This window comes from Panthera uncia, chromosome E1 (assembly GCF_023721935.1).
Source record: "Panthera uncia isolate 11264 chromosome E1, Puncia_PCG_1.0, whole genome shotgun sequence".
NCBI classification, from domain to species: Eukaryota; Metazoa; Chordata; class Mammalia; order Carnivora; family Felidae; genus Panthera; species Panthera uncia.
The window spans coordinates 47781469-47793692 of record NC_064814.1 but is presented as its reverse complement, the minus strand read 5'-3'; the positions used below and the strand labels follow the sequence as shown (position 1 = coordinate 47793692).

General features: G+C 62.5%; 1 protein-coding gene across 1 annotated transcript in view; it reads right to left on the bottom strand.

The window, feature by feature from the left end:
- MYO15A (myosin XVA) overlaps positions 1-10123 on the bottom strand; it is a 52014-nt gene extending 41891 nt beyond the window's left edge. The window contains exons 1-6 of the mRNA XM_049636870.1: positions 6533-10123; positions 4349-4431; positions 3693-3756; positions 2763-2872; positions 2402-2476; positions 2061-2151 (exon numbers count right to left, since the gene is read on the bottom strand). Coding sequence (XP_049492827.1) covers positions 2061-2151; positions 2402-2476; positions 2763-2872; positions 3693-3756; positions 4349-4431; positions 6533-10123 — 4014 coding nt within the window. The remainder of the gene's footprint in view (positions 1-2060; positions 2152-2401; positions 2477-2762; positions 2873-3692; positions 3757-4348; positions 4432-6532) is intronic.
- Positions 10124-12224: the final 2101 nt, after the last annotated feature.

Sequence of the window (12224 nt, the reverse complement as noted above, 5' to 3'; positions counted from 1 at the left end):
GATCTCGCGGTCCGTGAGTTCGAGCCCCGCGTCGGGCTCTGTGCTGACCGCTCAGAGCCTGGAGCCTGCTTCCGATTCTGTGTCTCCCTCTCTCTCTGCCCCTCCCCCGTTCATGCTCTGTCTCTCTCTGTCTCAAAAATAAATAAAACGTTAAAAAAAAAAAATTAAAAAAAAAAAAATAAATAAATAAAACCCTGGATTGTTTAAGAGAGTGCCTGAAACTGACCCTGGGCAAGGACTGTCGGATTACACGAGCAGGGCAGAGCGGCGGCTGGGAAATGAGGCGGTGACCATCCCAGCTGGCGGGCCCATCCTTATATCTGCAGAATGCCTGGCACGTCCCACGACCGCGACTGTCCTCCCTGACCCCTGCTAAGACGGCTCTCTGCCTTGGGCTTCAAATCCCAGTTCCTCCACCCTCTCACCTGGGGACACTGGGTAAGTCATCTCCCTTCCCAGGCCCCAGTCTCCCCATCCATAAATGGACACAAACATACCTGCCTCCCAGGGCTGCCGTGAGGCTCTCGCGCCACAACATAATGCAAGCCCCGAGCAAACAGGAGGGGCTCAACGCACACATTTCCCTGCTACCCGGCCAGTCCTTCCAGAAGTCTGAACTTAGATTTTGAAAACCCTGGCTGAAGCAAAGGGAGGGCCCCGGAGGCCCAGGCTGGGATAGGAGGGGCTGGCAGGCCAAGGCAGGCATCAGAGGGGACCGGGGGAAGTAACCCCTCTTGACTCCGAAGCCTGGGCTGACCCAATTCCCACTGAGGGCCACGTGGCCCCCACCTGATGCCCCTGGATCCCCTGCCAAGATTGCCATTGGCTGGGACGCTGCGGCCACTTGCAAATCTTCATAGTCTGGGGCAGGGAGTCTGAGAGTCAGGTTCTGGAGTCTCAGTTGGTGGGGCTTCGCCTCCAGCCTCATCGTCCCTGAGCTCTAGGCTCATGGTACATCTGCCACCTTCCCAACATCTCTGGATGCCCAGCAGACCCCTCAGAGTACCTGTGTCTTTTCTCCACAGCCCTACCCATGTAGCTGATGGCACCTCCACGTTGCCTATGGCTCAATCCAAATGCCTGGGGTTGCCCCCGGACCGACCCACTCTGTCACACGCCAATCTGGCCTTCAGCAAGTCTCTGGCTGACCTTTAAACTGCACCCGGGTCTAGCTGTGCTCACCATCTCCATCACCACTTCCCTGGCCCAAGCCACGGTCCTCCCTTGCCTGGACTCCATGATGCCACGCTGCCATCCCCTGAGCACATCAGACCTCCTCGCACCCCAGGGCCTTTGCACTTGCCCTTCCCGCTCCCTGTCTGCTCTTCCCCCAGATGTCTTTAGGGCCCACTCTCACCCCTTCTCAGTGGAGCCTACCCTGACCACCATGCTTCAAATTACAACCCCCCCAAACTCCCCATCTCCCTCCCTGCTTTTTTTTCCCTCCACAAATTCCCACCCTTTCACAGAAACACGATTTACTTGTGTATTTTTTTTCTTCCATTTCTACTATAACGAAATTCCCATGAGGGCGGGAACACTTGTCTGCATTGCTGCTGCCATCACCTAGCCCGGACTGTGAGGGACACACAGTATGCCCTCGGGAAAGCTTTATGAGGGTCTAACACTCTCAGGTTTGGAGGACCTAGCACTCTCCACAATGTTCCAATCCTGTGCTTACCCCGGTCCCGTGTTCTCAGCACCCCAGCGTCTACTGCACCCCACCCCCTTGACTAGGCCTGTCCTTTCTCTTTCACCACCAAGAAGGTGAGGCCAGGCAGCAGAAATGGAGTGACTCCCCTTGCCCATGGGGCTTCCTCTCTGGCCAGGCCTAGCACGGCTGGAACCAGGGCTGCCCTGGAGCACAGGCAGGAGGGAGCTCCCTGCAGGCATGGCCAGGGCGGGCAGGGGTGTGGCTGAAAGAGCCAGAGTCCTAGGAGCCCCCCCAGGGCAACCGTGGCCTCAGCCTCGCCATCCTCCAAATGGGGCCAAGGAGCCTTGTCTCTTGGGGAGCACTGAGCTTGGGAGTCCTGGGGAGTCAGACAGACCATGCAACTCACCTGCTGCGTGATGCCTCGTTTCTGGTTCATGGCGGCCAGGTAGCGTAGAATCAACTTTGTGGCCTCGGTTTTTCCAGAACCACTCTCTCCACTGACCGGGAAAAGGACCAGAAGGAGACTCAACCAGTTCACTGCCTGTTCTGGGCTCCCCCTACCTCTACCCTTCTTCGACCTCCTAGGACACCAGAGGACGTGGGCTGGCTGGCCCAGAGATGTCACGTGATCTTTCCCAGGTCCCATAGCAGGTCTGGCCTGATACAGACCCATCATCTGAGACTCCTCCCATACATACCCCCCGCCCACCCTGTACACAGAGGTCCCCGGCCTGACCCGCCACTCACCTGATAATTATGCACTGGTTCTGTTTGGCATCAAGCATTTTGGCAAAAGCAAGATTTGCGATTGCAAAGAGGTGCCTAGAGAGACAGGTCACAGGTATCACTGGGACAGGACCCTGCCTCGCAAAACCCTCAGGTAGGAGAACATCTCTGTCCACCTCGGCAGCCCGTTCTGCTCCACCCTTCACCCTGGGGAAGTGCTCCCTGCCCCCCATTCTGGTCAGAGCCACAGAAATTTGGGGAGAGACCACTCGGCCGAGCAGGCGGACGACCCGCCACCAGCTGGCCCCACCCTTGGCTCAGGGGCAGGCAGGGACCCAGGGGACCCCGGGACAGCCCCCTCCCCATCCCCAGAGATACTCACGGGGGGTTTTCTCCTAGGGCCCGCCCGCTGTACTGCTGCACCTGCTCCTGCCCATAGATTCCAAACATTCGGTACGGGTTCACCGACACCAGGATGCTGCCGATGTAGGTCTGCTGGGCACACGGTGGTCTCAGTTTCTCTGCCTCCTCATGGCCCTTCTCCCTGCTCCCAGGAGCCCGGAGCCCCGTTCTCACGGGGCCAGATGCGTGGCTGCCTGGCCTCCGTGTTCACACCTCGGGCCCTCTCATAGTTTGATGGGCCACGTACTCTGGTAGTGGAATTTCAGGCACCGTACCAGGCTGAGGCTGGGAGAAGGCTAAGCGAGCAAAACCGCCCTGCCACAACTGTGCAAAGGTGGCTGTGTCAGCTGCTGCATCCTTCATTTATTCATAGTCAGGGCCAGGCCCCAGAAGCTTCTGCCTCGCAGTGAGGTCAAACCTCCACTGCCCGGAGTTGGGAGGGAGTCAGAAGTCCAGCGCATTCTGAGGTGGCCAGAGCCCTTGTGGGTGGCCTTCCCTCCTTCACTGTGGTTCTGGGCCTCTGGCCCTCCGTTCCACTGTTCTGGGGCCAGAGATTTCCTTCCACCTCTCTGGCCAACCCCTTCCTGGGATCCAGGTCTATAGATTCTAGGACTCTGGAAGCTTTATCCATCAGGTCCCCAGTGAACAGCCACTCATTTCTGGGTTTCCTGTCTCCAGGTCTCCCTCCCTGGCATCCACCAGTCTAAGACTCTGTATTTTAGGGTTTTGGATTTGAGAACCCCAGGCTCTAGCATGTCATACTCAAATGGTAGAAACCCCAGAGTTCAAACCAGAAGCCACAAATTTGGCTTCTGTGGCTCAGCAGAAGAAATCTGTGCTTCCCACTGTGGCCCCAAGAGACAGCTACCTCTTGATCTGAGCCCAGGGCAGACCCAGTCCCAGGACTTACATAGATGAGGTTCCGTTCAAATCTGGTCTTGAGGTTGGACAGCACGGTGGTCTCCTGGAGGTCTCTGAAAGGGCACGAAGAGGGGACATCAGGGCCCACCTCCCCCCTCAGTGCAGGGCCTTGGTCAGAAAGCCCTGAGTTCAAGTCACCAACCAATCGTGAGGCCTTGAGCAAGTTCCTTAACTTCTCTGTGCCTCAATTTCTTCATCCGTCCAATGGATATATACCACCTCGTGGGGTTGGGGGATTCTCTGGGGAAGCAAACGTGAGAGCTGAGTCACCGTGACTGGATAATGATCTTGACCAGCATAGCCCTCACGTTTTGGGCACCTCCAACGTGGCAGCACCCTCACAAAAACAGCCACCCACCCCCATCTTGCAGATGAGAAACCGAGGCACAGAGAGGCAAAGTAATGCGTCCAAGGTCTCCCAGCCAGTAGGTGGTGAGGCTGGGGTTTGAACTCAGGCCCGTCCAACTCAGAGCTTAGACACGCACACACCGGCTCCGGGACACTTCACAACTCCCACTTTGCAGATGAGGAAACAGAGGCTCTGGAGATGCTCTAGGAGGTGACGGGCACCCCTCGTAGGAGGAGGTGCTCGGGCCAGGAGCGTGCAGCCCCGTGGTGACCCCTTGCCGGCCCCGCCCCACTCACTCCAGCTGTGTCATGTCCTCCACACCATCCTCCCGGCACTGGTCACGGAACCGTGTGGTAGGCAGGTTGCGGATGGAGTGCATCTGGGAGAGAGAGTCTGTGGTCGGCCTGGCTGGAGAGCGCCCGTGGGTGGCCCCCTATCTTGGACACGCCTGGCACCTGCTCTTGTTGTGGAGAAGAGAACCCCGAGGCCAGGGCCCGGCCAGGTCCTGAGGCCTCCCTGCCGTGGAATACTGTGGCCCACGGAGCCTGCGTGCAGCCCTTACTCGGGGGACACATGCTGGCCTCCTGCCCGTGCGTTCCCTGTGGCAGGTGCTCCCAGGGGCTCCCGAGTATCCTGACCCTGGGGGGGAAGCACACGCGCACACACAGTGTTCTCTCTGACTGCCTAGAAGGCCTCCCAACCTCAGGCTCTCCCAGCCGCTCTTTCCCTGGGTGGACCCCAAATCCTTGCTTCTGCAACGACCTGATGCACGTCCGGGTCCTGGTGCGTGGGGCCTCTGGGAGGGCTGACACTGAACCGCCCCGCTCAGTACCGTACCCCTGCATCCAGCCCGGGGCGAGCACAGAGACCCCTACACGCAGCCCCGTATGCAACAGCTCATGCAGCCCCCACGCACACCTGTGGTCTTGCAGAATGCCTGAGGGCATGCACGCAGGCCTGGGAGGCCTGGCTGGAGGCACGCCGCTTGTAATACACACTCTCAACGCCCATTTGACACACTCTCGTGTGCACAGAGAGCCGGGGCTGTCTCAACCACACCTGGGGGTCTCAAGACAAAAGTCCCGATGCCACCCGTGGCCTGCGGGATCTCCATCCTGCCCACTGATGTGCACATTCGTGACACCCAGGATGCCACATACGCGCGGGCCCTGGCACACACACATTACACACACACGCTTTCCTTGTCGGGCCATGGTACGCCTCAGAACGTGTCCCGGGCACAAAGGCCTGCATGTGACCCGCATGTCTGCAAGCACACGTGTGCTTCCTGCCTCTCCAGCCTCTCAGCTCCAGCCCGCACCCTTCTCTGAGCAGGCAAGGAAAGGGGACACCTGGACAGAGCCCTGCATGCCGCCTGCCTGTCAGCAGGCTGCTAAGTAGGGCATGGCAAGTATCACCCTTAGGCCCTGGCCTCCCGCCCACCCATCTGGCCATGTGCACCAGTGGCCACAAACCCTGAATAATTCAGCCACTCACGTATTCCAGGGTGAGGAGGGCCCAGGCATCCTTGCCCCTCACCCCCGGGCGCCCTGCGCCCCGCTCCCACAATGCTGCCGCCCACACAGCACGGGGCACCCGCCGCCGGGGCCAGGGCCCCCCTAGCAGCCAGGCCGCCCCGGTTGCCATCGCCGGGCCGGCTAGCTGCCCGCTCCACGGGGCGCCGTCTGCAGAGGCTGAGAAACGCCTGCCACCCCCTGCGTGCCCCGCCCACCCCAGGCGTCCCGGGGGAGTCTCCGGTGACCACCCCCCTCCTCAGAGGGCCACCCAGCATCAGGCTCGTGTTCCTCCCTGAGCAGGGTAGCCATGCACGAGCTCGGCACCCTTCACTTAAGCCACCTGTCCTGCACCCTACAGAGGGCTCAGACAGACTCCTGGCTCAGCCCCTGGTCCCCCGTGTGATCTTCTGGTCCTCATTTTCCTCACCATGCACTGAGGACCCAGAAGTTTGGGTCCTAAGCTCCTCACCCTTGGGCAGTGCAGAGTCCTGCAGCCCAGGGGACTGCCCTTAAGCAGGAATGCAGAAGAGAAAAAAGACTCCAGCCTGGGGGAGGGTCAGCAGGAGACAGGAGGAACAGCATGGACGTGGATGTGGGGATGGGACAGGGTGGACAGGCAAGTCCTAAAGTTGCGTACTCAGCCAAAATCTCTGGGGGGCTGCTGGGGACAGACGTGCCATTCAGCCTGGCCCAGGACAGGGCTGCCCAGAGCACAGGCTGGGACAAGATCCCTTCTCTGAAGTGACTGGGAAGAATTTCGGGAGTCTCTGTACTGTGCCTGCCTGTGCCGGGCATCCTCTTGTTCAATCTTCCAGAGACTCTGGGAGCCCAAGGCTGCTCTCCTCAGGTTACAGATGGGAAGACTGAGGCCCAAGCAGGCGGCAGCTGACCAAGATCCCGAGGCCGTCCCTGTTTCCCAGCACAGAAGCCCCAAAGCCCTCCCTCTGCCCTCTGCCCTCGTACCTTGTTCCACCAGCTTTTGGGGCCAACTTCTTCCCAGGGGCCCCCATGGCGCAGGCAATTGGCTCCAGGGCCCAGGCGGCAGGACTGGGGGCGGGCCAGCACTCGTGGCCAGGGTCGAGGGGCTTCTGCCGGCAGCCAGAAACAGGACCAGAGCAAATTCCAGGCTCTTGGCTTGGGGCCGGGCTCCGGGTCCTGGCTTATCTGGACAGGGGGCTGCAGAGGGGCAGGACCAACTCGCTGGAAAGCGCTGAGTTTTTGCACCTGTGGCATGACCACTGCAAAACGCCCAGGGCCTGCCTGGCGCCGCTCGCCCACCCTGGGCAGGGGCCCTGGGGCCCCAGTGGGTGCCAAGGGGGCTGTGGCTCTGGGCACTGTCCCCCAGCGGCGCCATGGCGGCCACGTGGCTCTCATCTTATCACATGTGGCCAGCGGGTAGGAGAGGCTGAGCCTTAGCGTCTTCCGCTCTGGCGCGGAATCCTTGGGAGGGGTGGGGGTGGAGGGCTCAGGTTCTGCTGGTGACTGAGGGCCCTCCGGAGTGGTCTCTTCTTCTGGCTTCTCAGGAATCGGGCTGGCTGATTTTACCAATTGTCCAGGCCCTGGGTCGTGGTGCCTACTCAGGAAGACACTGGTCAGGTCGGCGGAGGTTGGGTCCTCAGACTGGGAAGCAGGAGGTGGCACAGGGCCCACGTGCTGGAGGAAGGGGTTTTCCGGCACAGGAGGTGGCCTGGAAAAGCCCCGGCAGCTGTCTGCACCTCCCGGCCAGGGCGACGGTGGGCGCTGGGCGGGAGGCAGGTCCACGTCCCAGCTGGGGACCAATGGGGGCACCGTCCAGGGTGTCTCTGAGTCCTCAGGCTCACGCTGGCTCTCCCGGCGCTCAGGGGCGGCTGCAGCCACCGGCCAGGACCCTGCGTTGGGAGGCCGCTGAAAGGGCTGGCGCACCCGGGGCTTCACCGCCCTGGTGGGCGGCTCGCTGAGTCGCCGCCACGTGTTCGGGAGGTGAGAAGGCAGGTTGAGGGAGCGACACCGCGAGCTGTGGCCCAACAGAGGGGGCGGGGAGGGCGGCCGCGCGGAGCCCAGCACGGGCGAGCGGGGTGGGCCCAGGCGCCCAGAGCGGCGGTGCGGGGACGGGGGCTCCCGCAGCAGCGAGCGGGGCCGGCGGGGCGGGGGCGAGAAGGGAGGCTGGAAGGGCCGAGCGCGGAGCGATGGCTGAGGGGACGGGGGCCCCACGGGCGAGCGGTAGCCTAAGCCGGACAGGCTCCTCAGCGAGGGCTGGGGCGAGGGCAGCGGGGGCCAGGGGAGGCCGAAGGCCGCCCTTCGCCGGCGGGAGCCTCTGAAGGAGGGCCGGGAGCCGGGGAAGGCCAGCGGGTCCGGGGGCACCTCCGGGCTCACGGGAGGTGGCTCCACGAAGGCCCACCAGCTGGCGGGGGGCGCGAGGGGCACGTGGGCCGGGGCAGCCCAGGGCGGCGGGTGCCGGCGGAGGGAGCCGTAGGGCGACGCGGGCCGGGGCAGGCCCGAGAGGGCGGGGGCGAAGGGCGCGGCGGGCGGGGGCCCTGGGCCCGGGCTGGGGGGCCGTCGGGCCGCGGGCGGGGAGAGGAGCGCGCTCCAGTGGGAGGGCGGCCGAGGCGCGGGCGCGGGCGAGGGCGGTCGGTGGGAGTTGTTGTTGTTGCGCGTCCGCGCCTCGGCCCTCCTCAGCACGATGGGCGTGCCGGGGCGCTCGGAGTCCATGCCGGCCAGCTTGTAGCCGAAGCGCTTGTAGGCCGCCTCCCGGACTGCCGGGCCTCCCAGCCGCGCCTTCTGGCTACTCCTGAGCCTCGGGGTGGGCTTCTTTTCGGACAGCGTCTTTTTGAGGAACCGCGCCAGCGAGGTGGCCGGGCGAGGTGGGGGGCGGCCAAAGTCGGTGCCGAAGCCCAGGCCCCGGTGGGCGCCGAAGGCGGACAGGGCGCGCTGGAGGTTGCGCTGGCGCGGCGTGAGGAAGCCCCAAAAGGGGTGGGCGTAGGGCACCGGAGGCACAGGGGGCATCTCCTCCTCCTCCTCCTCGTCTTCGTCCGCATCCCCCAAGGGCAGAGGGATGTCCAGGGAGGGGGGCAAGGACACGTCCAGCTTCTCCTTCCCGAACAGCTTCACCTGGGGCCGCGGGAAGAGGCGGAACCTGCGGATGAGGGATAGCTTGGACCTGGCGGGCTTGTCCATGCCTTGCTGCTCGAAGAAGGCGGCGCTGGGCAGGCGGAAGGAGGTGGTCTGCCGCTCGGCGCCCGCCTCCTCCGGCTCCTCCAGCTCCGCGATGTCATCCATGGGGTGGGCGTACGGGTTGTGGGGCGACAGGATGGGCGGCGGCACCCACGGGTACGCGAAGGCCGGCTCCTCTGGGTAAAGATAGGGCACTTCGGGCGGATAGATGGCCTGGTCTCCGCCGCCATAGATGCCTTCGGCGTACGGGATGCCATAGGGGGCGCCATAGGGCCCCCCGTATGGATCAAAATAGGGCACGTCGTACGGGAGGTCGTACGGGCGGTCGTAGGGCGGGTATGGCGCCTCGTAAGGTGCGTAGGGATCCAGGTAGTAGCCGTGCGGGTACGCCTCGCCCTGGTACCCATCGTAGTAGCTGTAGGGAGACGCGTACCCCGATGGGGGCGCGTATGGGGGCTCGTAATCGTCGTAGCCGTAGCCGTAGGGGTACGTGGGGTAGTAGGGGCCGCCATAATAATCCGGGTGGTAGTAGTCGTAGGGGTCCTCGGGCGGGTACCCGTGGGCGTGGTCTCCGTAGGGTGGCCAGGCCGGGCCGTAGGGGCCGTAGGGGCCGTAGCCCATGTAGGGCTCCTGCTCCTCCTCGTACTGGTAGAGCGACTGCCGGTCGTAGTAGTCATCGCCCTCGCGGTGGTAGTCATAATACTCGCCCAGGTCCTGGAAGCCCTCGAGCCCGTACAGCGACTTGCGGGAGCCCGAGGGCCGGAAGGGGACCTCGTCCTCGAAGGGCAGGAAGCCCACGGGCTCGCCCGACTCGTAGATGCTGCGGCTGCGGGGGAACCTCCGGAGGCGGCCTCCGTGCCGCAGGATCTCGGCGCCCGACGGGAAGGGCAGCTTGCGGGAACCGACGCGGGAGCCCGAGCGGTTGAGCCAGGCGTCCAGCGTGGCCTGCTCGCTGCCGGACTCCTCGGCCTTCTTGATGAGGAACTTCTTGGTGAGCCAGTTGATGGCCGTGGATGCCTTGCTGAGTGACCGGGCACGCGGCCGCAGGCGGCCGTAGCCGCGCCGGCCCGGGAAGCGGATGACCATGAAGGACGGCTTCTTGCCCTTCATTGCCCGCTTCTTCTTGCCCATGCGCATCTGCGTCATGAGCTTCGACGTGGACTTGAGCACGGTGCGCGCCTTCTTCTTGCGTTTGGTCTTCTGCGGGCCGGTGTGCAGGCCCCAAAAGAAAGCCGACGCGCTCCGGAACTGGCCCTTCTTGGAGATCTTGGGCGTGCGATCGCGGAAGCCCATGAACAGCCGCGACGTCCCCTTCAGGCTCCGTTTGGGCTTCTCCGGCTCCGGCGCCTTCTTCCCCTTTTTCCCTTTCTTAGCTTTCTTCTCATCCTCTTCCTCCTTCGCCATGGTGGCTGCCTGCTCCCCACCGGGCCGCGGCCCGTGTCACCAGCTCTGGGACTTGGAGACAAGGGGACACACCGCGTTCACTGCCCGCAGCTGGACACTCGGCCTCTTCGGGCTGGGAGCAGCTGAGACTGGTCTGGGTGGCCTGGGGAGGGACAGCCAAGCTTCTTCTGGCTGGGACCAGACTACGGGAGGGCGGATCCATAATTCATCTCCTCCAGAGCCGCCTTGGGTTTCACCCGAGTGGTGGTGGAAAGTGCATGGGTGTTGTTTACCAGGGAGCAGGGGAAGCCTGGCCCAGACCTGTGCTGGGGGCGACCATTTGGCGTTAAAATCGCCAGGAGGGGGACTGTTTTGACAAGTCAAGCTCTCCCTGTGCCTTAGCTGCCTCAGGTAGCTCCCAGGTAAATGCTAGGGTCACGGCTGCTTCACAGAGGGAGACTCCGAGTCCCAGAACAGGGAAGCCACTTGCCCTAAATCACCTAGCATATCTGTACTGGGCCAGAGTGGAGCCACATGCCCTGAGCCGCAGTGGGATGTTCAAAGCCCACTAAGTTACCTTGGAGGGGAAACTTGGACCCACCAGGTCCTGGGCAAGGGAGGAGGGGAGCAGGCAGAGCACATGTCCAGCGCTGCGGTCAGTGTAACCAGAGCTGGCCAGCTCTCAGGAGCATGAATAATGCATTGGGGACAACTGGGCTGCCAGCTCAGAAAGCAGGACAAGGTGGGGGGCATCTTGGTGGAACTCCCGCAGGGCCCTGTGAAACCACACGCCAGGGGGCTGGGGTAGCAAAAACAGGATGGGCCAGTCCCGGCTCTGACTTCCAGCTCTGCCGGCAGCTGGCTGTGTGCCCTCAAGAAAGCCTTTTACCCTCTCTGGGCCTCAGTTTCTTCATCTGTAGGATGGGGGTGATAAGCCATGCCCTGTCTCCTTTATGAGGAAGCAAGACTTGATGGAGCTGCTGGGTAGCATACGTGGCTGGAGAGGCCACATGCATGGCTCACATCTGGGATGCCTACCCAGCCCTGGCCTCTCCTCCCAGTTTCTGCCCTTGCGGAGAAGGTAGTGATCGTGTAGCTCCTGCCTTCTGTGGGTGCAGCTGATTGCTCCAGGGTGGACATCTGACCCAAGGCCATGCGCCCACTCTCTGGCCAGTGACCAGTCCACTTTTGAGAATCTGCACTTTAAGTGGTAGGGGTTGTGGCATGTTAGACAAAGGGTGTGTGTGGAAGGTGGGGGGCGGTGGGGGGCCTCAGGGGCAGCAGCTCTGGAACCTGAGGCCTCAGCACTATCCCTCTTTTCCTCCTCCTCCCTCTGCCCAAGGATCAAGGATCGGGGCATGCTCTGAAGGACTGAAAACAGATCTTCAATTCGCATAAGGTGGAGGCAGGGGCTTAACTGAGCTGACTCCAGAGCTTGGGCTTTCCCAGAGCTCCGGGGCTGAAGGCCCTGTTTAAACCACTGAGTAAACCAGAGACCCAGCCAGGCCTCCATCCATCAGGCACCAAGGCCTCCACGGTGCTTATCTCTGACATACCATTTGGAGGCCATGTCCCTGTTCAGGGCTCCCACCTGGATTCCTCTGTCAGCCCGGCCCCTGGCCCTCCGGGGGTGCTGGAGGCAGCACACATTTGCTGGTTCATTCATTCATCCATTCAGTAGTATTTGTTGAAAGCCTGCTGTGGGCCAGGCACTGTCCCAGCACAGGGGATACAGCTGAGAAGGAAACCAAGGAAAACCCTGCCCTTGTGGCGTTGACATTACAGGGCTGGGGGGGATTGTCAACAAACAAGGAAAATGAGAGATGCAATCGGTCAGTTGGTGGGTAAGTGCTGTGGGTTAAAATAAAGCAGGGAAGGGGCGTTTGTGCAGCGTTGAGTAGGGGTTGGGGAAGGTGACACCAGGAAGTAACACTGGGGCCAAGAGCTGCAGGAGGTGAGGGCGAGAGCAGGAGACTGGCATAGAAGCTGCCGCGTGGTGGTCCGGGTGACCGACGCCGGGGGGCCTGGCCCCGGGCTGGAGGCAGCGGAGGTGGAGGGCGGTGGTGGGATGCTGGCGTATTCTGCTGGTACAGCCCACAGGATTTACAGAGAAGTCATGAGT